At 47.5% G+C, this 27,089-nt stretch overlaps 1 protein-coding gene across 1 annotated transcript; it reads left to right on the forward strand.

The window, feature by feature from the left end:
* The first annotated feature begins 971 nt into the window (after positions 1-971).
* On the forward strand, positions 972-26,130 carry tmem121ab (transmembrane protein 121Ab). Its single transcript, XM_023806774.2, has 2 exons — positions 972-1,450; positions 24,062-26,130. Exon 2 carries the CDS (start codon positions 24,687-24,689, stop codon positions 25,623-25,625), a length of 939 nt encoding a protein of 312 aa, XP_023662542.1. The 5' UTR covers positions 972-1,450; positions 24,062-24,686; the 3' UTR covers positions 25,626-26,130.
* The last annotated feature ends 959 nt before the right edge of the window (positions 26,131-27,089 follow it).

The raw sequence follows: 27,089 nt of genomic DNA on the forward strand, positions 1-27,089 counted from the left end.
CTTTTTCATTGCATTCACAGATCTTTGTGGGGACCTGAAAACAGGGACATTTGGTCCCCATAATGTAATATAAACCTAATCCACACACACACACACTGTGGCTGCTTCATTATGCTCACATAAATATTACCAGGTAAGACCCCCTTTGTTTCCAGAACCACATTAAGACGAGTCACGCATTCAGAGAAGCTTCTCATGCTGACTTATTATTTTTGCATTTGCGACCTTCTTATTAGCTTTAACGTGTTTGGCTGTTCTCCCCTGTCATTAACAAGGTGTTTTTGGCAATAGAACTGGACCGTTCTTTGTTTATTGCACCATTCTCTGTAAACTCTCAATTGTATAGTGCCTGAAAACCCCCAGCAGGGAAGCTGTTCCCGAGATCCTGGCACCAACAATCATAAAACATTAAATATTACTTAGATCACGCTTCATGTCGCTTCTAAAGCTTAGCTGCAGTTACTGAGCATTTAGACCCAGTATGCATTCTGCATACTGTATGAATTCAGGTGCAGACCCATGATTTGCATTAGCCAACAGCTGTATCTAATAAACCGCTCACTCAGTCTCACACACACAGACACAGACACACCCACACACACACATTCATATATTTGTGTATGAGAAACTTCCACTTAAAAAAAACAGTGTGAGATCAATTAAGTCCATCTATCTATCTATCTATCTATCTATCTATCTATCTATCTATCTATCTATCTATCTATCTATCTATCTATCTAAACTACACTGCAGGGACTGCCGAGTACAACTACACAGCTTTCATTCACCAAGCTGACGTCTGTTTGCAGGCTCCAAAAATAATGCCAATAAACTATCCAAGCTGTTTTAATTAGGATGATTCAAAATCCGGTCTCCTTTTAGGGAGATCGCCGTCCCTCTTTCCCTCATTCCTGGGTAAAGTCAATATCTCCTCGTCCACGTGGTCCGAATCTCTTAAGGCATCAGTTTAAACCCCGCTGTCGCCTCCACAGACGAGCGGAGTATGCGGGAGGCTGCAGCTGAGTGTGTTCAAGCGAAAGGACTTCGGGCTGTATGGACTGAGTGTATTTTCAACATAAAGTAAATCGCCGATAAATTATGTTTCTGCTAGGAGGGTGGACGAAGAATAAATGAAAGCGAGCGAGAGCGAGAGAGAGGGGGGGGAGAGAGGATCGCATCCGGAAGGGAGCAAATATCAAAGAAGGGGGCAACCGGCCGGCATGATGCTGATTCTCTCTCGCCGGCTTGGTGGTAGTTTTCAGGCTTGCGGAGGACTTGTCTTTTTGCCCGTTCCCATGACTGGACAATACTGAGCCGAGGGGTCGCCATCGACAGCAAAACCCTCCCGCCGAAATCCACATCCGTGAGCCACGGAGCGGATTAATCATCATCCACCGTCCGATTCCGACAGCAAGGAGATCAGCACTCTGGACAGCGACGAGCCGCTGAGGTAAGCGGGAGGAGAAACGCGTTTTCCCCGGAGCCTGCAGTTTGTAGTTAAATGATCCGGCGGGGTATCTAAATGCACAAAGTATGCTTCACATGCGCGGATGGACGGCGGCAGAAGTGCATGTGCATGCTTTGGCGTTTGATGCCTCCGTGCTGGGCACAGGACCATCTAGATTGTCGGGCGGAGGAGGCGAGTTGGTCTTTTAAGGTCCGGAAACTGCTGCGCCTAAATCCCCGCAAGTTTATCGAGCAGCCGGCGACGTTTAACGCCGCCACTTAACTCCAATCATACATCGCGCCATCCACTGCACAATCACTGCATTTCTACACGGCTCTGTGACTTATTAATATTATATTCTTGAAATAAGTGTTTTCACCACCTGGTGAAAGTGACGCCCAACCTCCTTTGGAGGAAGATCACTGTGGTCTAATATAGACAGCCATTAATCTGAACACTGTCGATGTACGTCCACTCGGCAGTAAAACAAGCTTCTTCTTGACACGGTCTCCAGGGGGCCTGGGGGAAAAATCATTATACGAAATGACTTATTCTTCGAGATAATGCTTAAAACTATTCAGCAATAAATCCATCACATATACTGTATTCGGAGGCAGCCTGGACTTGTTTTAATTGATTTTATTTAAACTCGGGAGAACAATAAATCATCTCCATTTCAGTCCTTAGGAAGAGCAAATCACCGGTCCATCTATGTGCACTCTCTCTGGCGGTGAGCCCATAGTCATTTTTCAGTCGTGATACCAAATACTGCAGCGGTGTCCACTAACAGGCCAAACAGATCAAAACAGCCCAAGCTGCATGTTAAATCTGGAGCTTTCGGAAACGTGGCAGCGTCCGCCAGATGAACACTCTTCCCAATGCCTGTCCAAGTCTTTAAGGAAACCATTTATTCCTAAAGTAAGATATTCCTTTCCATTAAATCTCGTTGTTTCCAGATCTCTAAATATTAAAATAAGATTGATATTACATGCATTATTTTAAGAACTGCGTGTGCATTCAGTCTGTAGTTGATGAAGCATGATGCAAAATGGTGTGTGTGACCAGCACTATCTGAAAGAATGAGGCAGGCCACCACCTCGGACGTTTCAGGAGCCTTATAGTACACACACACCCTACCTCTCCCCATCAGCACCCATAAAACAGCTTTCAAATATAGTATTCAATATACCATGCAAATATAGCCTTCGTTATCACATTCAAATGGCAATTATCTGTTCCAGTCTGGCTACAACGGCCGGCGGAGCAATCAGGGTAATGATACTGGCATTTTATTTGCCCTGTAATGCTCCTCACGCTTTAGGAGATGCGGAGATGAGACGGCCGTGCAAATGAGGCGTCTGAAATCGCGCTGTTTGTGAAAAAAGTGCTTACCCGTATCTGCACAAACGAGAAAGGGACACTTATGCACAAAGTGCACGAACCACCGGTGTCACACTTGCTTTGAATTGTGAAAGAGAGAGAGAGAGAGAGAGAGAGAGAAACAACCCGCTGTCTCTTTTGTTTGAATGACCAGAGGAATATGTTCATGTCAGGGTCTGGAATAAGGTATTTGCACCTTTACATACAAACTCTTGCATTCAGTGATGTCCCGAATAAAAACAAATCGGCTGAAAGAGCCGAGTTTCAGTATAAAAATGCCTTTATTGGATAAAAGGCTCTCCAAATGCCATTTGTGGCTGTAGATCCACGTCGCTGAAGCTGACAAATTCATGGAGCAGCTTTTCAGCAGCTCATACGTGCTCATTACAGCTTTTAGCATCTGGCTTTGCTGTAAAGCACGGCCATCGGAATCTGTCTCGATAAATAACCTACTGACGGCTGAAATAAATAGGCACCATATTAGACATGGCTTAAACACCGGCTAGGTCTGATCGGCGCACTAAATTACGGCTTGTTTTCCTTACAAACCGCAGCACAAGCGCAGCTTGATTACTGAAGGGCTTCCCACTTAAAGTCTTACCCGAACTTGCAGCGAACACTTGGTGGACGAGATGCTGGTCACATGACTCTGGAGCTCTTAGAAATGGCAGAGAAAGCAGGCCGGGCCCCTAGCGGCCCGGGGCCACCCCGGCTTTTAAGGAACGCACAGCTGGCCGGGAATCAATTAGCTCAAGTGGCTAGGCGGATGGAAGTCACGTCCCCCCTGTGCAGAAGCTCCCCCCCCCCAGGCCATCGGCCTTCCCTGTTTCCCTGTTTAAGGGAAGCAAAAACCTGAGGTATTAATTAGTCAGCCGAAGATGCCCAGGCCAAAAAAGGTGAAAAGCAGGATATGGGAAGTGCCTCTGGGGAAGGGAGTTGGTGAAAGAAGTTAGTGCTGCTCCCGTCACTCTGAGACGCAGTGAATGCAGTGAGGGCTCAGTTATGGCAGGGGATTTGTTTGTATTCATCATAACCTGACAGGCAGAGGGTCCTGGCAGGTATGTATCAAGATATATAATTTATTTAAATAGCCCCTTGTGGCTGTTGTATTTTACATACCTTGAAAGGTGTGACTTTAGGCAATTACAGCTGTGTTATTTTCTCTATGTGTGTAGTGAGGGAGGGGGAAGAGAGCGTCACATACCCCCATCTGGGTTTGTTCCTGGCAGGTGGAGAGATGAGAGCAGGGTGGAACAAAGCTTCAGGCGGCTGCCCAGATATCTGTCTGGGAGTGGTGGGCCCCCCCGGTGGTGATTATATGCCATACGGCTCCGGCTTCGGTTCACGTTCCTAGTAGGCCATTCGCCAACTCGCCTCCAGCTCAGGCAAACTTATCGGCATCGTTTGTGTCGGCGAGGGCGGGGGGGGGGGGAGCATAATGCTGGCCGTGTGAAGCGGAGTGATGCAGTGGCTTGCTGGAGGGAAGCGGCATTTTACCACGGCTGTTTGGCCCCGGCTGCGGAGCCGGCAGGTTTAACGCGTTTGGCTCTGTGGCTGGCCTCACCTCAGCGCTGCACCTCAATCGCTCGGAGACGACTCCAATGATAAAAACCATCGGAATGCGCTTTCAAGACGACCATACCCATTTCCCAGGAGGAGCTTTCCATTGTTCCATTCTATGGCAGAATAGCTGCTCAGTAGCCAATCAGGATCAGCCAGATCCAGGTCCAGGAGCTTGATTCTGCTGTGGGCCATCAGTTGAAGAGCGTACAGAGTACAGCCGAGCTGAGCCTCTTTCTCGGGGGGCAAGAGACATGGGCTGCTATACAGCGCCGCTCTAGGGGTGGGCAAGAGGATGGTTTGTGGTTGACTCCTACCAGAAGTCTGTGATGTTCTTGAGGTAACACCCACAAGGTGAACCAGCCCCCGTTCTGCCCTTTTCCCAGTCGAGAATGACATCTGTGGCCTTATTTGCGCGGGACTCATGTCAGAAAAATGATTTATTACACTCCATAGCTACAGAAGAGAAACTTAGCACAAGATAGAAAATAAACAGATTACCTTTTGTTTTGTCCAGTGGGATTTAAAGGTCAATGCACACAGTAGTACGGGCATCATACAACAAGGTCAGGGCAAACACACTGCTGGTAAGTTCAGTGAGTCCCCATCCAGGTTGCATATCTGTTTTTCCAGGGTGGGGAGCCAGCAGCCAGTCCAGTAACTCAACAAGAAGTACATTGCACTAACATCTCAAAGGGTGTGGGTACAAATCCCTCTGGGTACACATAAATTGTAACTCTTCCCCCGATGAAAGTTGTTTTGAATAAAGACGTGATATGGATGAATGAATGCCCCCAACTAGCTTTCTCAGGGAGTGCAGGGGCTAATCGCAATTTTGGGACGCTCTTTCACCTAAATCGCATATTCTTAGACCGTGAGAGGAAACTGGAGTACAGGGAGGAAACTCCCATAATGTAGGGAGATCCTTTAAAATCCACGGGCCAAAGCCCCAAGTGCTTCATGCATGAAATATCCTAATACAAGACACTACCTTATATGACGTAAGAAATCCCTGAAAGAGAGAAAGATGGGAATGGTAAAGATCGACGTGTTTATGCACTGTTCAAGCAACATCAAAGGAAGATCGATTGCATTAAAATTCCAAAAATGCAATTAGAGATTGACTGTAAGCAGCACCTCCCTGCTTTACAGAAGTCATGGGCAGGGACCCGCACTTTAAATGGACGAGGGAGTTTGTGGCTGACGGCGTATCAGTAACTAGGAGAATGGGAGGAGGTACGATGCCAGAACAAAAAGATGCAGATTGTCTTTGTGGTCAGGCGGCACACGGGGGAGTGGGGGAGGACTCCACACCGAGGAATTCAGTCTGAGACAGGAAAAGAGACAGCAGAAAAACAACAAAAGTCACCGGCACTGTTTCATTACCCTGCGCCTGGCTTGTTCTTCTTGACACATGCTCGTTATTTCAGAATCGGCTCAGTTTCTCCGTTTAATTAAGTGGCGGGTTCCAGAGCGGCTGGAGTTGGGGGGGTGGGGGGGGGGGGTGGGCACAGAAACAGCGTGGCCAGACGTGGAGTGGATACTCATCACACCACAGCAGCATCTTCATCACATTTTGGTCCTCACTGTTGCTGATCCATGCCCCCCCCCCACACCTAATCACCCACCCCAGATGGCGAGATGGAGAGTACAGATGCATCAATGTTTTTCTGTGCCGTGAGATGCAGGATGCAGCCATATGAGGTGGTAGAATTAGAGAGCCCTGTTATGAAAACACCCCTCCCCCCATCATTTGGGCTGCCTGTTAGCTGAGGGTGTTCCAGAGATCTCAGCATTCACAGTCACAAAACTGGGGCAAAGCCGCCCCCCAAATAGGTCTTTGGTGTCAGGTAAACACACAGAGCCGCTCCAATTTCCATGGGACGGTCATATACCCAAGGCCCCTACTGTTCCTCTTTTTCTATCTCAGCTGACCAGACTGTGCACTGCACAGCACAGAGAGCATCACTGTAATCCACACCCTGCACATCCCCATCTGTGCACTGCACCGACAACATCACTGTAATTCTCACTCTGCACATCCCCGTCTGTGCACTGCACCGACAACATCACTGTAATTCTCACTCTGCACATCCCCGTCTGTGCACTGCACTGACAGCATCACTGTAATCCACACCCCACACGTCCCTGTCTGTGCACAGCACAGAGAGCATCACTGTAATCCACACCCCGCACGTCCCCATCTGTGCACTGTACTGACAGCATCACTGTAATCCACACCCCGCACATCCCTTCTGTGCACTACACTGACAGCATCACTGTAATCCACACCTCACACGTCCCTGTCTATGCACTGCACTGACAGCATCACTGTAATGCACACCCTGCACGTCCCCATCTTTGCACTACACTGACAGCATCACTGTAATCCACACCCTGCACGTCCTCATCTGCGCACTGCACTGACAGCATCACTGTAATCCACACCCTGCATGTCCCCGCCTGTGCACTGCACTGACAGCATCACTGTAATCCACGGCCCGCATGTCCGCATCTGTACACTACACTGACAGCATCACTGTAATCCACACCCCACACATCCCCTCTGCGCACTGCACTGACAGCATCACTGTAATCCACATCCCGCACGTCCCCTCTATGCGCTACACTGACAGCATCACTGTAATCCACACCCCACACATCCCCTCTGCGCACTGCACTGACAGCATCACTGTAATCCACACCCCGCACGTCCCCTCTATGCGCTATACTGACAGCATCACTGTAATCCACACCCCGCACGTCCCCGTCCTTGCACTGCACTGACAGCATCACTGTAATCCACACCCTGCACGTCCTCATCTGCGCACTGCACTGACAGCATCACTGTAATCCACACCCTGCATGTCCCCGTCTGTGCACTGCACTGACAGCATCACTGTAATCCACGGCCCGCATGTCCGCATCTGTACACTACACTGACAGCATCACTGTAATCCACACCCCACACATCCCCTCTGCGCACTGCACTGACAGCATCACTGTAATCCACATCCCGCACGTCCCCTCTATGCGCTACACTGACAGCATCACTGTAATCCACACCCCACACATCCCCTCTGCGCACTGCACTGACAGCATCACTGTAATCCACACCCCGCACGTCCCCTCTATGCGCTATACTGACAGCATCACTGTAATCCACACCCCGCACGTCCCCGTCCTTGCACTGCACTGACAGCATCACTGTAATTCACACCCCACATGTTCCCTCTGTGCACTGCACTGATAGCATAACTGTAATCCACACCCCGCACATCCCCACCTGTGCAGTGCACCGAAAGCATCACTGTAATCCGCACCCCGCATGTGTCTGTCTGTGCATTGCATAGCACAACATAGGGATATTTGGTCCCCAATGTTATATATACATGACTCACACGTGCACATACACACAGACACACGCACACACATGCACATAAACACACACGCACACTGAGGCTTCTTTGAGTGACACCTCACACACATCTTATCTCAGACGAGATCACTCCCAGTTTCCGGGTAATCATACGCGAAATTGCCAGGAATGAGCCCTCCAGACTCACAGCACTTAATCTCTTAATTAGCCACGGCGCGTGTTAGCAGCGGGGCTGTGCGGAGGGGGAGGAGCCTCCACTGACGGCAGCGTCATGAAGGTTATTTAAAGCGGGAGTGATGAAGCGTAATTATGCTTCACGATGACACAGCGAGATGAGCCGAGGAACAGCGGCAGCTATGCGGCTCGGCACAATCCGGGCACCGTGGCAACAGGCAGCGTCTCCACGGGTTTCAAGATCTTCGCTGGCCCCCTGTGACACAACACAGTCTCCCCCAGGAGCGGCTTTACAGACTTGGTGGGGGGGGGGGGGAGCTAGATCTCTCCTTCCTGCTGGCACTCTGAGAAAAGGAAGATTGAAATCAGCCCACCATCTTTCGGGCCAGAATTGACGCATACGTGTGATCCGATCCACTGTGGTGGGATTAAGATAGGCGCTAGTGGGGAGGCAGGGGGGGGGGGGGTAAAGACATTACAGCTGCAACATTATCGGGTCTAATGAAGAAGCTCCAACTGAATGTTAATTTCCCAAATTGATTGATGCAGGCGGCCAGTGGCTCCCAGAGACTGAGGGAGCGCCGAATCCCGCCGTCTGGCCTCATTAACCTCCGTATGGCCATGCGGGTCAGGGCCACTTCCCGTTGACATTTCAAACCCCAAAAACACAAGGGGGGTGGGGGGGGGGCAAGGTTTCCCTCAGAAATGGGTATCGACACTCAGTCTTTAACATGGTAATTAGATTCACGTGGTAGGGTGATACAGTGCTCTTCGTTTAGGTTCGGGATCTCACGTGACGAAGTTAATTTATTTGCAGGAGCCTTTTAAACATAATTGATCGAGCTGTGTGTGAAGTGAATCTATGAACTGGAACTAAACAGAAGGATCAGAGGTGAAGCTGCCTGTCTTTCTTCCAAGTCCAGACTGATCAGGGGGAAGCTGGTTGTACACAGAAAAAGGACCTCAGATGGACGGCGTTCCCACACTTCAGCAAAGCCCTCGATGGAACATTGCCCAAGTCATTACCTTAAGAGTGTGATTGTCATCTGATACCTCCAGGGTTGGGGGTCTGCATCCTGTGTCCTGTGTATGTTTGTGTGCAAAGATTGCATGTTATCCTGTGTTGCTTGGATTTCCTCCCACAGTCTGGAGGACTGCAGTTAGTCTGATTTATGCCTCTAAATTGCCCATAAAGTAGACCTGTAAGCATGTGTGAATGCAGTATATGCCCCATTGAGGGTGCCCCCCCCCCACCAGTGCCCAGTGCTGCCAGGGATAGGTGCCAGGTGACCCTGACCAAGATATGGGGCTAGAAGATGGATGGATGGATGGATGGATGGAACCATGCAACCATTTTAACACAACTGATTTAAAGGGACAGACCAAACATACGAATGGGCTACTTAATTAGCTAGCCTTATAATGGCTGCTTGGCTGGTCTCAGTTCTTCACTGGGGAGTTGTTCTTTGTGAGCAATGGACCAGGGAATGCCAGGGTAACTGTACTGCCCAGATTGAGCTCCCCAGAGCTCCTTTGGTAACCATGTGGTACAGGGAGCCAAATGGACAGAAATATGCATTTGACATTTCAAGCTGATGTCTATAACCATTCCCACCCCGTGCTCATATGTAAGCCCCCGGTCTTAAATCCATCATTAGGGAAAATACGACATGTAATATTAAGTAGAAATTAACTATCTGGATAACTGTGAAATAGGCAGAATTTGACGTGTCCTCATTGTAGTTAGGAGAAACTTTAAATGCAGAATTCTAATGACTTGGTTTCAAATGGTTTAGCATCTCACAAGACTGAGGCACAGAGCGCTGATATTGCACATTCTGGCACGGATCGGTGTTTACCGGGGACACGAGTTACTGCTGGGGTATCAGCCCGAGTCCCTGTTACCTTCAGCCATGCACACACACCGTCATACCCCAAAGTCACCTCAGCAGAACATTCCAGATGAATCATAGCTGTCCACCGATCCAAGCACACTCACCATTTCCTTACTCATTTTCAAAAGAATCGCATTGGGCTTCCATCCGCATGGATAAAACATATGGCTGTTGCGGTCAGGTTGGGGTGTGAAATTATCCGGTGATTTGAGTATCTGCACGACACCTTGCTTACACTTTGGATGACCAATTGTTTAAATGACCTGGAGGCAGCCAACAGTAATTAACAAACCCGAGGATGTAGCGGTCCACAGGAAAATTTGGAAATTACTTCATCAATGCATCATTGCGGTATTAAGATATTTTAGTAAGGATAAATAAATGAAAACAGCATTCTTCCCGCCTGTGCACACATAACGTCAGGTAATCTTTTGGTCAGATTTGTTCTTTGTCACTCTGTAAGCATGATAATAAGACTTTAATGAGAATAATCTCCACGTAATGCATTTTGAAATCAAATTTAATGCAATGCTTGCCATTGCATCACTTACGAGTTACTAGTAGTTGCCAGGGAGCCAATGCATAGCTCGCAAAACACCTTTTAGAAATAGGATCAATTTTTTTTTTGTATTTTGTATACAGACGCTCCTCTACTTACGAATGAGTTATATTCCGAACAGCCGTTTGTAACTTGAAATGGTCGTAAGTCGTTATTCAACATCATTTTAAGTGTATACGCAAGTACAAAGAACTAGGATATGCCGGGAGTTTGCACGCTACGCTGCTGCGCAGCGGGAGTAGGGGCCAGAAGTCGTACCAGGCGGAATTGGCTCGCAGAAAAAAAAAATTGATGTTGCGGACAGGAAACAGGAGCCCAATTAGCACAATTTGGACTTACTGTCCTCTTCGTTCGTATGTCTGAAAGTTCGTAAGTTGACAGTTCCTAAGTAGAGGAGCGTTTGTATTAGCCATGTAATGAATCAATGTAAATGTATGACGATTTAAACCGGCTGATGTGGAAAATGAATCGCTACTTTAGGAGTACTAAAGTAAAGCATGCAGGGTAGGTCGATTGGTGAGTCTAAATTGGCCCTGTAGTTGTGTGCGTGTGCGTGTTTTGGCGACTGTCCGGGGTTGGTTCCCGTCTGCACCCATTGTTCCCATGATAGGCTGTGGTCCCCCCCACGACGCCAGTTGGGGTTAAGCGATTTCATGAAAATGAATGGATAGACACACTGCCCCATCTTAAATCGGCAGTGTGGCAGCATTTTACCTTTCCGGCAATCACAAACGAAAACGTAGAAAAAAGCACAGACAAGACAAATACTGCGTATTTGACAAATACTCACCTCTCCAGCAAACTTCCATCTGCAACCACGTAAACTCACCTTCATTCATTTGATAATCTAGCCTGTCCTGTTCGTCTGTTTTATAATTTTGGGCCGCGCTTTTAGGATCAAAGGCTTCTGTGCACAGCAGTATTTCCATAAAGCCATCTTAAAGGTTCTTATAGACCTGTATCTTATACAGTAGGTTACTGCTTTCCCATATTCTATCTTGCTCATTGATTTAATTCTGTTTTATTCCGTTGTTTTGCGTTTGTTTCATGTTAAGTGTAATGTCCATTGTGTGTTAGTTGTAGTGTTAGAAATAAATTCATGCCTTTTATACATCTTAAATCTGCGTCTGAGTGAATGCTCATAATTAAGTCACTTTACTGGTGCGAACTGCCCTAAGCTTTTATAAGTCTAAAGTCTAAATTCTCTCTACAGCCGTGAGCAGAGTTTTGCTATAGAGTTGCTAGATACCTGGTGAGTCTTACATTTACGGGACGAAGGTTCTGACCCAGATTAAGTAGTTATACTGCAATTAATGAACTCCATTCATATCCTGGAACTAAATCTGAAAAATAACTGAACAATTGGGACTTCCATAATATTGTTTATTGGAGAAACAAGCCATTCAAGCATAAAAATTAATTAATAATTAACTAATAATTAATTTCCCCACATATTGGTGGAGACCTAAATTATTTGAGCTAATTTTTCCTACACAGTGTCTCCCTTTTATTGTGTGGGACAGAAGGCCTCACCTTCATCTCCTGGATGTCACCTGGCGTGCGTGTTAGCATGACCTGGAGCACCTTAGCGACCCACCCCCGCGGCCAGCTGTCAAGTGGCTGGGGCACACACCCCCGCCCGGTTACCTGCCTGATGGGCTCCCCTGGCGGCTGGGACACACGCCCCCGGTTACCTGCCTGATGGGCTCCCCTGGTGGCTGGGGCACACGCCCCCGGTTACCTGCCTGATGGGCTCCCCCGGCGGCTGGGGCACACGCCCCCGGTTACCTGCCTGATGGGCTCCCCCGGCGGCTGGGGCACACGCCCCCGGTTACCTGCCTGATGGGCTGCCCCGGCGGCTGGGACACACGCCCCCGGTTACCTGCCTGATGGGCTCCCCCGGCGGCTGGGACACACGCCCCCGGTTACCTGCCTGATGGGCTGCCCTGGCGGCTGGGGCACACGCCCCCGGTTACCTGCCTGATGGGCTGCCCCGGCGGCTGGGGCACACGCCCCCGGTTACCTGCCTGATGGGCTCCCCCGGCGGCTGGGGCACACGCCCCCGGTTACCTGCCTGATAGGCTCCCCCGGCGGCTGGGACACACGCCCCCGGTTACCTGCCTGATGGGCTCCCCCGGCGGCTGGGGCACACACCCCCGGTTACCTGCCTGATGGGCTGCCCCGGCGGCTGGGACACACGCCCCCGGCGACCTGCCTGATGGGCTCCCCCGGCGGCTGGGGCACACGCCCCCGGTTACCTGCCTGATGGGCTGCCCCGGCGGCTGGGGCACACGCCCCCGGTTACCTGCCTGATGGGCTGCCCCGGCGCCGAGAAACGCATCAATCAGCCCCTGACAGCTGTCTGCGCGCGGCCACTGGGACCGGCACGCTCGCCGCCATAGTAACAGGGTCCCCGTCTGCCAAGCGCATGCCTGAGGAGGATATTAACGAAGGAGAGTCTGTCCCCTGGCCTGCCAGCGCCCCGCTCTTCCAAACGTTCTTTTACATCTTGATGAGGGAAATCCATTTTTATTTTTTTTGGCCATTAAAGTTGATTCTCGGATTTAGCGCCGCAATGTGACCGTTTCAAGAAAACGCATGATCGCTGCCTGAGAAGTCTGCCCATCCATAAACCGAGATCGCCGGCACGTCACATTAGTGATGCCATCTTTAATCACAGAGGCACTTTCACGCATACGAATGAGACGGCCGTTGCCCTCCTTTATCTTTGTGCCTCGCTCCCTCCATTATTCTAGGCAATGAGGCCTATGGATCAGTTTACTCTCTGCGCTCCAACTCTTTATACAGAAAATTGGAATTGCTCTTTTGCTTCACGTCGAACTGCATCTTCTTCCTGTTTCCATTGATGAGCCACGACCCATTTGTATGAGGCACGTGCGAGCAGCTGCGGAGGCCGCGAGAACGCCGTCGAGACTCCTTGCCAGACTGCATCTTTCCTTCTCGATCTTTTGTGGCCATCTTTCTGAGAGCTCAGGCAGCTAAGCTCCTTCACAGAGGCTGTCAGAGTCAGAAAGACCTGCTTACTTCCCGGGGATGTGCCATGTTCTTTTTGTGGAAACCTCCCCTACTTTGGGTCTTTCTGCAGAAACATTGAATTTTATCCCTCTCCATACAGTAGATTTTCCAGCAATGACAATTTCTCTGTATTTTACTTTCTAATATTGTTATTGGGCTTTGGCTAAGCCAAGTTTTCTCTTGGATGCTGACAGCATTCATAGAGATATTCTATTTTTTTTTACACACATATGCTTTTCGATCCAGCAGCCCCATCGGTGTGCCAGGGTGGCATTAGGTTTCTGCCTGTGACGTCCAAAACGTGAAGAATTTACTTCAGCTGATTGGACGCCGGAAGTTCTTCTCAACCAGCACCTACCAATGATATCACATCGCTTAAGCCCACAAAGGACCCAGAATTCCAGCTCGTGGCCGCCCGTGCCAGTTGCCCACAGGAACACGCAGATTTTAATCGCTCATTCAGCTGCCCTGCGCTGCCCATTTTTTTCTACTATCTTTTCATTCTCCAACCAGCAGCGGCCTCCTTCTCAGATCCCAACAGAGCACTTTGTCCCTGGTGTCCAAGTATCTCCTGCCCTACTTTTAGATCCTAAATCTGTTTTATTGTTCTTACTTATAACTGTCTCGTCGTTTGGCATCCCATCCAGCGCCTTTTAGTGGTTGCCCTAACCTTGTCTGGCCGGATTTATTTATGGTGTGGGCAGCCTTTCGGGGTGCCCCTTCCTCTGCACGGCTGCCCAGGCCCAGCAGCGGAGAAGAGACCTCATTTCGCAGATGCATTGGCAGGCAATCGAGATGCTCCTGGTCACCGGTTTCCGCTCTGAAATATGCATCACCGGCCGTGGAAGCATTATGGGATGCCACCCGGACCCCCCTGCTGCTGTTCCTGAATATCCTGAATATTTTTATCCAGTATATGTTTATAAAGAAAGATATTTCAAGTCCTATTACAAACCTCCTCCATTCTCTAGCATGATTGCTTGTAGCCAGCAGGTAATTTGACAGCTGACCTCATTGCTGACACTGATTTATGTTGCTGGTGTGACAGAGTGCTAGCAAACACAAAACACCGAACCCCCTGCTTTTCTCTTTTACAGCTATGACTCTTGTCCCTCACCGTGCCCCCTGTCTGTCAGTGGGCTGGAGTGGTGTGTGGATCTCTGGGTTAGGACTTTGTGCCCCTTGCTGGAAGCTCGACAGCGGGGGCCGGTCAACACACATGTGGCACCCTAGGCAAGCTCCAATGCCAGCATCCCCTCACCACTGGCACAAATATGGGAGTAACTAAATAAAGATCATTTGATGTTTAATAATATATAATAATGCAATAAATTGTTTAATAAGTTACATTTTACGATGAAAAAAAATCATTAATTGAAATTTAAATGAATATTTAGAAATAACAACAACAACAATAATAGTATCTTAAATAGCAGGGGGGTGTTCCACGAAGCAGGATTAAGGGAAAGTCGGACTTATTTCGACAAGTCAGGCTCATTTAAGCGGGAGTTCTGTTCCATCAACATGTCTTAAATGAATCCCCGCTGAGCTACCATGGTAACTTAGGTGCGCAAACAAGTCTGCTCCGGACCAGGTTAACTGTCTCGCTTAGTTAAGCGTTGTCTCAAAGAACGTCCGACATGTGAGAACAGATTCCCAAAAGATCGTTCCGAACGAAATTCTGCACTCTCATTACTCATGTCATGTAATAAATATAATGAAGCCTATAAAAATCACGTCTCAGCATTCCAACTAATTCCAAAATAATTCAAATAAAAGCTTACCCATATTACGAAGGTCAAACATGAAATGCAATGAAAAAATCCGTTAAAATAATATGAACGGGAAGATATTTTTATATTTTGTTTAGTCACAGTCTACTTTGAAAGTTTATTAGTAAAAAGCAAAGACAAGATATGGTTATTTGTGCAGAACATTTCACACGGATGCGATTGAAAGTATTTTACAGAGATCAAATAATACAGAATAACATTATACAGTAAGAATGACACGTGATGGTTCCCCGTTGGGTATAGGGATTGAACGAGGAACTTTCGCGGTGTAAGTCGACAGCATAAACCACTGTACCACCGTGCCACTGTACTAGGCTCTTGTAACATTTATATAACTTACGCATTTAGTCTGTTTGCAATTCTATGTCAAGCCAACTCCCTGGCTTTATTTATGGCCACAGTATTGCCTTTTTTAGTGATTGCATCTTTGTATTCTACATACAGCTCCATCAGCAGCATTTGTTCTGTGGCAGAAAAACAAACACCGCTCTCGTTTTACACGACTCATTTGATTGATCTATCATTCATCCATTCATTTGGGCTTCTTAAATATCTCAGGTGTGCACATTAAGTGAGACTATGCAAGTCTGTCTTGTATGAGCCTTGATTAGTGAAAGCTGAACTGCGTTAGTGGAACGACATGAGGCTAAGTTTAGAGATGGCACTAGTTTGAGTCTGACTTTTTCGGGAAAGTCTGGCTTTCTTTAGCTACTTTCATGGAATACCCCCCTGGTGCTTTGAAGGAAGTACACAATTTGAAAATATTCATGCAACATAACCAAAGAAAGATGTATGTATACATCATCACATTATCATTTGATTGCATTAACTTTAATTGTCTTAATTTCAACATCCCAATGGAAGAATAGTAAAAGCAAAGATTTAATTCTAATTCTGTTCTGAATACACTCGCAGAGACACACTGAGAATCAGATCCGATTTTGGTGCCCTAGGTGGTCTCCCATGTCGCCTACAAGATTGGCTGGCCCTGCTCTCTGGTTCAAATACCATGGCTAACAGGATGATGTCACCATTGGGCTCTTGAGCAATGGCTTGAACCCCAGTTTCTCCACACACTCACAGAGACACACTGTGAATCAGACACGGACATTCGCAGAGACACACCGAGAATCAGGCACGGACACTCACAGAGACACACTGAGAATCAGACGCAGACACTCGCAGAGACACACTGAGAATCAGACGCAGACACTCGCAGAGACACACCGAGATCCAGGCACGGACACTCGCAGAGACACACTGAGAATCAGGCACGGACACTCACAGAGACACACTGAGATTCAGGCACGAACACTCACAGAGACACACTGAGAATCAGGCACTGAGAATCAGGCACGGACACTCGCAGAGACACACTGAGATTCAGGCACGGACACTCACAGAGACACACTGAGAATCAGGCACTGAGAATCAGGCATGGACACTCACAGAGACACACTGAGATTCAGGCACTGAGAATCAGGCACGGACACTCGCAGAGACACACTGAGATTCAGGCACGGACACTCGCAGAGACACACCGAGATTCAGACACTGACACTCGCAGAGACACACTGAAAATCAGGCACGGACACTCGCAGAGACACACTGAGAATCAGGCACGGACACTCGCAGAGACACACTGAGATTCAGACACGGAATCTTCTAGACACATACAATCAGATATGGACTCTCCCAGAGACACTGAGCATCACATACAGACAATCCCAACTAAAATTCACCTGCTGGGACCTGCTGACCAAGATGCAGGTCAGGAGTCAGGGGAGTGGAGAGCTAAAGAATGCTGTATCAGCAAGCCCAAAAGCATTCTGGGAAATTTCCTAAGCCAGGGAAATCCATAATCATGACAGACAGCAGGATCCCTCACACACTGAAAGACAGAGCCGTAGAAACCGCTAAGAGTATTCTTGTTAGATCCTTAACATGTCACATCTTCTTATTACGGGGAAATCAACCCTGGCTTGCACAACTGCAAAACTGATAGGTCCCATTTCCAGCTCCATAAAACCAGGCAGTGTAGAAAGCCCTGCTCCATATACTGACCAACTCTTAGCTCTCTGGTAAAGCCCTGTCCGTCTCTCAGACCTCCACAAGTGCCCGATCCTCAAACGCTGATGCTCTCTGACTTTTAAGGCTCCCCTATGAAACTGCATGGTGACATTTGAGATCCAGATTTATGCTACATAGACACAGAAGGACAGAGGCTTGTAGCACCAGAGGCGCCATACCATGTTCAGTGACAAATCTCGGTTCTGCATTATCACAGATGACGGTCGTGTGCACGTTTGGCGGCGCAGATGGGAGTGAACCAATCCTGCCAATGTTGTGGAGAGACGCACTGGCATTATTCCTCCTGGCTTCAGGGTGAGGGAAGCTGTAGGGTATGACTTCAGGTCATCTCTGGTAGTGATTCGGGGACCCTGTCAGCACAGCGCTATGCCAGTGACATCCTGTGTCCACATGTCTTACCCCTCCTGAGACAGCACACTGGTACAGTCTTTCAACAAGACAATGCCCGTCCACACATGGCACATGTGTCTATGGACTGCCTGTGTCATGTTGAGGTCCTCTCTTGGCCAGCCAGATCCCCGGATTTTTCCTCAATCGAACATGTGTGGGATCAGCTCAGAAGTCACCTCAGACCCAATGACAATCTGCAGGATCTCGAGGGTCATTTACAACAGCTGTGGGCCGACTTGCCACAGGGTGCTTAACTTTGTGTATATACCTTCTGTGTACAGTATGCACTCAAATAGAAACATAGCCAAACATATTGCTACCTGGGCATTCCTTTCAGAAAATGCATCACTTCTCCCAGAAAATTGTTGCAATTGCAAATGCTAGAGTATTCACTTGTTTGTTTGTTTTGTTTACAGTGGAAAAAGCAGAGAAAAAACCCAAGAAATGGACTGGACAAAATTATTGGCCGTGTTCTTTTCTTTTAAGGTCTCATTTCATCTTCTGTAAACAGTGCAATGATGTGCTATATCAAAAAACTCTATTTTGGTTTTATCTGTCTACAGGACATTCTCCCAGAAAGATTTTGGCTTCCTCAGCAAAGTTTTGGCAAACTTCAGTCTGGCTTTTTTATGTCTCTTTGTCAGCAGTGCTTCTCCTGGGTCTCCAGCCATAGAGTCCCATTTCATTCGGACAGCCATGGATAGTGCGAGCTGAGACTTTTGTACCATGTGTCTGCAGGTCGGCTTGAATTTGTTTAGAAGTTGATAGAGGTTCTCTATCCACCATGCAAACGATCCTTTGTTGCATTCTTCTATCAATTTTTCTCTTCCATCTACGTCCAGGGAGATTAGTCACAGTGCTATGGGCTGTAAATGTATTAATGACACAGTGGACAGAGTGATATTAAGATCTCTGGAGATGGACTTATACCCTTGAGATTGTGGAAATGGAACAATTTCGGTTCTCAAATCTTCAGACAAGTCTTTGCTCTTCTTTTTCTTTTCTCCATGCTCAGTGAGATACACACAGATGCAAAGATTGAGTCAGCTTTTCTCCATATAAATTGATTGCCAGTGTGATTTTTATATCACATGGTTGTCATCCAATGATTTCTTACAATTTTAAAAAGGTTCCAATAATTTTGTCCAGTCCATTTCTGGAGTTCTGTGGAATATGAGATTTTACTTTTTTCCTCTGCTTTTTTTGTGCAGTTCCAATGCAAACAAATGAAATAGCTGTGTCAATAGCAAAGCATTTGAAATTGAAACAATTTTCTGGGAGAAGTGGTGCATTTTCTGAAAGGAATGTACAGGTTCCAATGACTGGTCATCGTTATTAGACACAATTGAAAATGTACTAACTTTGTATCATCAGCATATTTCAATGGTATGTCCAAAGTCATTCAATAGAGAGATGCTCTTTTCAACTTAAATGTAGTGATTTTACAGGAAAAAATACAACATAGACAGCATTAAAAGCACCCTTCCCTGATTTTTGGTTGCACACCCCTTGGCATCAAAGAGATCCTCCAAACACTTCTTGTAGGTATCTGTAAGCTTCCAGTACCTGTTTGCTGGTAGTGTCTCCTGCTCTTCAGTTGCAGATTGTTGCAGCTCTTGAATGTTTGCAAGATTCCTTTTCCCAGTGGCAGATTTCACCTCTTTCAAAAGATTCCCCTGGGTAGACCATGTGTCTCTAACATGCCTTGATAATTTTCTAATTTCATGATTCCTTTAACACATTCATGGCTTCCAGTTCTGACCAAGACCAGCCTTTTTATGCCACTCTTTCAGCAGTTCTGTTTTCCTTGGTCTGCACCCATAAAGTGTTCCTTGGTTTAGTGTGCAGCATATGGAATGGATCTAACCCATCACTCCAGTTTGCTCCAAGTCAGCCTTAAGCAATGTGGATGTCATTTAAAGACTTCTCTGGTTCTCGACAGTTCCATTAGCAGCAAACTTATTACTAAAATTGTGTGCCAAGGTCTTTGGAGATGCCCTCGTGCCCTTTAGAATGCTTTGTGATCATAGCATTTCTGATGCTCTCAGATAGCTCTCTAGTTTCTACCATTGTGAAAGAGCAGATACTTGATGTGGCCCTTTTAAGCATTAAAGCCAGCACTCATTGGTCAATTTAAATCTTGTGAGCACTGAAACATTGTCACAGGTGAAACTAATTTCACTGCAATGACAATCAGCTTTCAGTGATTTTATTTTTTCAAAGTGCGACAATAATTGTGTCATGGCAATGTTTTTCCTTTAGTTGTTTTTCCTCAGCGGAAAAATTGCCTGAAATCAACCAGTTTGAAAGAAAAAACTTCATAAATAGGAAATATTTCAGGTACATACAGTACATGCAAATTTCAGGTACTCCAGCATGGCAACCCCCCCCCAAAAAAGCCAATTCTCCAGAAAAATTTAGCCAAACTGGCACAGCAGGCTGGGCAGGTCTGGACTAGCACACACATTTATATGACATTTTTAGTGTCTTAGTAATTTCTCGCATGGAATAACCTTCATTACTCAAAACAACAATAGACTGACGAGTTTCTGAAGAAAACTCTTTCTTCTAGGTCATCTTGAGACCATAATCAAACCTACAAATGCTGATGCTCCAGATGCCCTAGTAGCCCAAAGGCGGTCAGTTTTATTGCTTCCTTAAACAGCATAATGATTTCCAGCTGTGGTAACATAATTGCACACCTGAGCACCTGCCCCTTTTTCGCGAATGGTACAGAGTGCCCCCATTTTGAGGTTCTGAGTGCCTCTTTTGATCACCGACAATCGTGCACCTTCGTCAGCAGATGTTGCCAATCACTGACGATCACGCAAAATTTACTGAAGGAGTCCCCCGGCCACCCCCCGGCCACCCCCCACCCTGGAGCACCTGCCCCTCAAAAAGTCTCTGTGTGGCACTGTGTATGTATGTATGCATGTGTGTAAGTATGTGCGTGCGTGTGTGTGTGTGTGTGTGTGTGTGTGTGAGCAGGTTTACCTATCCTTATGGGGACATAATGTCCCCATAACATGATAAATATCCATTTTTTTTCCCTTATGGGGACCGGCTTCCTGGTCCCCATAAGGGAAAACTGTATTTTATAAAAAATCGGTGACTGCTATGAAAGAACTGAAAATGCAAAAACTCTTGTATTTTGTTAGGTTACTTATGGTTATGGTTAGGGCAGGGTAGGGGTTAAGGTTGTCATAGTTAGCGTTAGCATTTTTCCCATTGAAATGAATGAGCGGTCCCCATAAGGATATGTTTACCCTACATGTGTGTGTGTGTTTGTGTGTGTGTATGCATCCATGTATAAATGGGTGCTGCTCCTGGGCACAGATCCAGTAAAGATGTATGTTAAATGTGTGTGACTGTGACATGTATGACAGCCTAACTGACAAATAGGAGCACGAGCAGATGCCAACACGAGCACCATGACTTGCCCATCCAGGCTGAGGTCTCTGTGCTTCTGGATGTTTGAGGCTGATGCAGGAGCCGCAGGTCATTGGCATCCATTAATGCTGGTCTGCAGTCAGCAGAGACGCAGACACAAATACTCTGTCTGCGTTAACGTGTCTGGCCGCTCGGCTCGGAGCTCTCACAGACAACCGCGGGGGGGGGGGGAGAGTGAGTGGAAATGGCAGGCTGAAAGATACAATCATTAAAACAGGAGTAATGACTGTACACAGACATGCGTCATGATTGGTCAAGCTGCAGAGTAACAACTGTACACAGACACGCAGCGTGATTGGTCAAGCTGCAGAATAATACTCATATACAAACAAGCAGTGTGATTGCTCAAGCTGCAGGGTAGTGACTGTACACAGAGATGCTGCATGATTGGTCAAGCTGCAGAGTAACGACCGTACACAAACAAGCAATGTGACTAGTTAAGCTGAAGGGTAATGACTGTACACAGACCCACAGTGTGATTGGTTAAGCTGAAGGGTAATGACTGTACTCAGACCCGCAGTGTGATTGGTTAAGCTGAAGGGTAATGACTGTACTCGGACCCGCAGTGTGATTGGTTAAGCTGAAGGGTAACAATCATACACAAACAAGCAGTGTGATTGGTTAAGCTGAAGGGTAATGACTGTACACAAACAAGAAGTGTGATTGGTTAAGCTGCAAAGGGCATGCAAAGAGTCTGACCGGACCCATTTGATTCAGGAAACAGCTGTAGGCTCCGTATCTGTCACATCTCTCCCACGTTGGCACTGGTTGCCATGGGAGTTGAGCCTCCGGCTCCGAGAGAGCTGCACGTGATGCCTGGCAGGGCTGTTCGCAGTGTGGCAGTGTTGTCCTTTGTCATCCGGGGCAATACTGGGGGGAGCCAGACCTGACAAGACACCTGATCCTGTTTCCACCTGACATTAATTTCCAGTAATTCCGCGATTTCTGTGCGGGATCATTTGTGCCGAGGGCATTATCCCTGCTCCGCTTCGCCTCGGTGAACCCATTAAAGTCTGAGCAACACGGTTATCTCTGTCTTTTCTCATCCACGGAGGAAATAGATAGACAAGCTTTCACCTGTCTGTCAGGCAGGGGCCTTCTGCTTTGACATTGCATTTACAGCAAGATTGGGTTCCCCTTTGTACCCTCGCTACACGGCGTGTGTGTCAGCCAGCATTAATGACCCCGAGGCCCGGCAGCATTCATGCCATTAGCCTGGTAGCATTTCCCAAGCTTGCACTGAACCTTTGTGCTGCCTTCATATTGACATAGACCAGAGCCTCCAAGTCTCATGTGTACAGCGTTGCTAAAGCAAGACTCACTGACAGCAGCGATCAGACAGCTCACGCCATGTACACGTACAGAGGCAGGTCTTCTACACATTTCATCTCTGTCGAGTTGGGGTCTGAATCCAGGACAGCCTACTAGACAATGAACAATCCAGAGGTAAAACCAGAGATGACTGAACCAATCCAAATTCCTAATCTAGAAAACCAGGAAATGCTTTGATAAAAATAAGGAGTACAGAGACTGAAAGCAACGCCAAGGCAGAGTGAAGAAGTATTGGCCAGAGTGATCTTTAAATAGAGGGACAGACGTCACTCCACAGCCATACAACCACTCACACGCCGCATGGCACAGCAAATTGCTTTTCATGCTGCTATCTGAATACATGACGCTGACATTTGACATTTAACATGATTCTCCCCCCGCACGGCGCCCCAGACCCCCCCACCGACCATACATCTGGCATGAACATTTCAATGCACTTCTTCATCACTATCAGTAAAATCATCACGTGGCGGACTGTCCTACAGCAGACACTCTGAGCACTGTAACGTGATAAATGCTGTGAGTCTCACTCCAGAAGCTGGAGTCTCCATTAGCTGTTGCTCTTACTGCTGAATCATCCAGCAGTGAACAGATTCTTAGATACCGAGTAAGTTCTGCTCGCCGTTTGTCATTCTGCCCTTTCTGTTGAAGCCTCTCTTTGGCTGAATCACACGCTCTTTATTCTCCTTTTGAATATTTGGGTTTTTCATAGCCTTTTGTAGGCTCTTTGTGCAATGTTTTAATATGTCACAATAAAATACAGAATTAAAGAAACTAAACATCCAGTAGCTCAAATGTTAAAGATGTAACATACATATTGGATCAGACTGCTGACAAAATGCCTGTGTATAAAATTAATATATTATATATTAATTTATAAATAAATATAACATAAAACTGATTTTTATATGCATGTTTCAGTGTCTTATGCCCCTCTTAGGATTTGAGATTTAAAAGACTCAATTACCCACCATGCACTGAGTCAGGACTGACTAGGGGGTGCATTTCCCAAAAGCATAGTTGCTAACAATGTTAGCAACTATGTCCCAAGTCTCAACATAGTGGAACCCAAACCCTGTGCTGCTCTAGGCTTCTGACGTTTAACAAATAAATCACCTATATCCAACAAACAAAGATCCAAGAGCCTAGATCCTTCCTAAATCATGTACACACAACAATCTATGACTGTGGAACCCCATTTAACCATATCCAACAAACTGTGATTAAACATATTTGTAAAAATCGTATGCAAAAATAAGGATTCATATTGTTTTCAGAAGGGATTCAACTACATTATTAATCACATGTAAATAGGTCCTGAAACAAATTAATGGTTCTTAATGTGTAATATACTTTCTCTCAAAATTATTTGGTTAAAATTAATATCATGTTTTCCCCAAGAGTTGTAATTGAAGGATCTTGTGCTGTTTTGCAGATAGTTCTTTCAAATTTTATTCTCTTCTCTGTAGCCCATGAATCCCACCCACCCCTGGATTTGGCATCAGTCCTATAGCTGGAAGCTGTGACTTATGGCTCTACCTCTGCTGATAGGTCTGTGTCTGCTCTCCTTCCCAGACTGCACAGGGCAGTGGAAGATGCACGCGGAGCCCTCAGCTGGAGCCCCCCGCGGGGGAGGGACCGCAGGACGCCGAGGACAATGGGCCGCCCCCGGTGCTTTCAGTGACTGACCGCCGTAAGGCCTGACACACCCACCCTGTCCTCTCTGGAGCTGTGCTGTGTTTCAGTGCTGCAGGCCCCCGGGGGGGTCTGCTAATCACCATTGCAGCTGTGCTTAGCAAACTCTCTCAAATGAACTGGCGCATTGTCAGCAGGCAAAAACGCACACAAGAGATCGCTCCTCCTGAAACTCTCCCTGGTCCCCATTTTACACTCAGAATAGATGCAGATTTTAAAGGGAGATGTCTGCTCTCATTAACGCATAAACAATCATAATGTTTCAGCAGCGAACCCATGAGCATGGTCAGGATGGCAGCTCACCCAACAGAAGTCCTCTGAGAAAGAAGGGATGTTGTCATCGATAAAGTTTGAAAATACATCACATGCAGAGAGAGGATTTAGGGCCTGGCACTGTTCCACATCCAGACTCGCAGTCAAGTCTGCTTGGCCTTAAATTTCACCCGGAACGACAGGTCAGCGAGTAGGGGCAGGCAGGAGCGAGGTGGTCCCGAGGGCCCTCACCATGGTGCTGCCGTCTCCTGACAAACGTCACGTCTGCCTGACCACCATAGTCATCATGACCAGCATGGCCTTCATGGATGCCTACCTGGTAGAGCAGAACCAGGGCCCGCGAAAGATCGGGGTTTGCATCATCGTGCTGGTCGGCGACATCTGCTTCCTCATCGTGCTGCGTTACGTGGCCGTGTGGGTGGGCGCCGAGGTCAAGACGGCAAAGCGGGGCTACGCCATGATCCTGTGGTTCCTCTACATCTTCGTGCTGGAGATCAAGCTCTACTTTGTCTTCCAGAACTACAAGGCGGACCGGCGCAGCCTGGAGACAGTAGCCCGCAAGGCCCTGACGTTGCTGTTGTCCATCTGCGTTCCGGGCCTATACCTCATCCTGGTGGCGCTGGACAGCATGGAGTACGTCAGAACGTTCCGTAAGAAGGAGGACATGCGCGGCCGCCTGTTCTGGGTGGCCCTTGACTTGCTGGACATCCTGGACATCCAGGCCAACCTGTGGGAGCCGCAGCGGACAGGTCTGCCCATCTGGGCCGAGGGCCTGATGTTCTTCTACTGCTACATATTGCTGCTGATCCTGCCCTGTGTGTCCCTCAGCGAAATCAGCATGCAGGGCGAGCACGTCTCGCCACAGAAGATGATGCTGTACCCTGTCCTCAGCTTGGTCACCATCAACGTGGTCACCATCCTCATCCGGGCGGTCAACATGGTCCTGTTCCAGGACAGCCGTGTCTCCACCATCTTCATTGGCAAGAACATCGTGGCCATCGCCACTAAGGCCTGCACCTTCCTGGAGTACCAGAGGCAGGTGAAGGAGTTCCCCCAGAATGCCATCGCCATGGAGCTACAGCAGAACTCAGTACCCCATAACCAGGCCCTGCCCAATGCTACCAGCCTACCCATTGAGCAGTCCCCAGCCCGTGAGGTCATCGACACATGACCAGGGCGGTCCGGCCTGCTCCTGAGGCCCCGCCTCTCCCCTGGCCATGGGGAGCCTGTCCACCACTTGGCAGGTTCTGCTCCTCAGCAAATGCCATCTCCTTTGAACCCACCATTTAAATGTTGTGTTCCAGGAGGGGGGGAGAATGTCACAGGCCTCGAAATACCTGAGCCAGGAGGATATTGGCCTGTCCCCAAAATTGAAGGAACACAGCTTTGTGTTGTTATGTTTGTGCTTATTTTTGAGTTTACGTGCTCTGACTGACAGCTGGTCTATCCTCTGGCCGAGAGACGAGCCCTAGTCTGACAGGTAACTGGCAGGTGATCGTCAGTCAGGCATTTTTTTTCATGGATCGCTGGTACTTTTTTTTACAACTTTGTATGTGGCAGTTTATGCCATATGACTGTGAATTTGTCGGTCGTGAGTGAGAAGCAGGAAGTGTGGCTCTTTGTTTTGGGCGGGGGGCTAAATGTTGCTAGTGTTGGAAGAGAGAGATGGGGGAGCGAAGAAGAAGGAAGCCCAGGGGCTGGTGGGATGTGGGATGTGGGGGGGTAGGGGGAGGGCCAAGAACACATGGATCTTTGCCCAGGGAGAAGGAAGGCTGTTTTAGGGACCTTTACCTCCGTGACTGTGATGCTTTATGACCAAATGTTTGATTAAAACGGCGAATTTTGCAGAGCTCAGCATTTCTGGCCGTTTGTGGCACTAAAACTAGCTCCAGCTCTGCCTTTTCCAGAGGAGGGTGTCGATGGGGAAGACGTTGGGCGTGCGCGTGTGTCTGTGTGTGTGCGTGTGTGGGCGGTGGGTGCCTGAGAGAGCAAACAAGCAAGCGGTAAGGTAAGAAGAACGCTGTAATACTACAAAACATTCCTAATGTCAGATTGTGAAGGCGGGGAACTTGTTCATCGATTTGTGTGGAAAAGTATGACCCAAAGTGTGGTCAAATGTTTCAAATAAATCAATAAATCACTTTGTAATTAGTCTCATCAGGGCCGTCGTTGTTGAAAAAGAAACTATGACAGTTTATTTTAATTATTCCAATGATCTCTTCAACCATTTTCAATAACCATTTATCCAGTACAAGGTCATGTTAAGCCTGAAACTAATTCCAGGAATCACAGAGCATGGGACAAGGATTACACACATATTAAAGGCAATGAAGAGCTGAATGCACCAAAATCACATCCGTGCACATTTTTTGAAAAGTAAAAATTCCACACGTACCCTCACACACACATAGAGACACGAAGGCAGGAAACACAGCCCTGGCTGTGAGAGGCTACCCAGCACACCACCCAGATAAATACAAATATTAAAGCTTCCTTAGTATAATGTCCTGATGCTTGGAAAAGCAGCTCTGCTGTGTGCTTCTTCACAAAAAACATCATTTGCCAATGATGCATGTTGAGATTGCATTAAGATTTTACCTGGTGTGAACCCAGTTTAAAGAAGACTGATCAGCCC

Source organism: Paramormyrops kingsleyae, chromosome 19 (genome assembly GCF_048594095.1).
Source record: "Paramormyrops kingsleyae isolate MSU_618 chromosome 19, PKINGS_0.4, whole genome shotgun sequence".
Taxonomy (NCBI): Eukaryota; Metazoa; Chordata; class Actinopteri; order Osteoglossiformes; family Mormyridae; genus Paramormyrops; species Paramormyrops kingsleyae.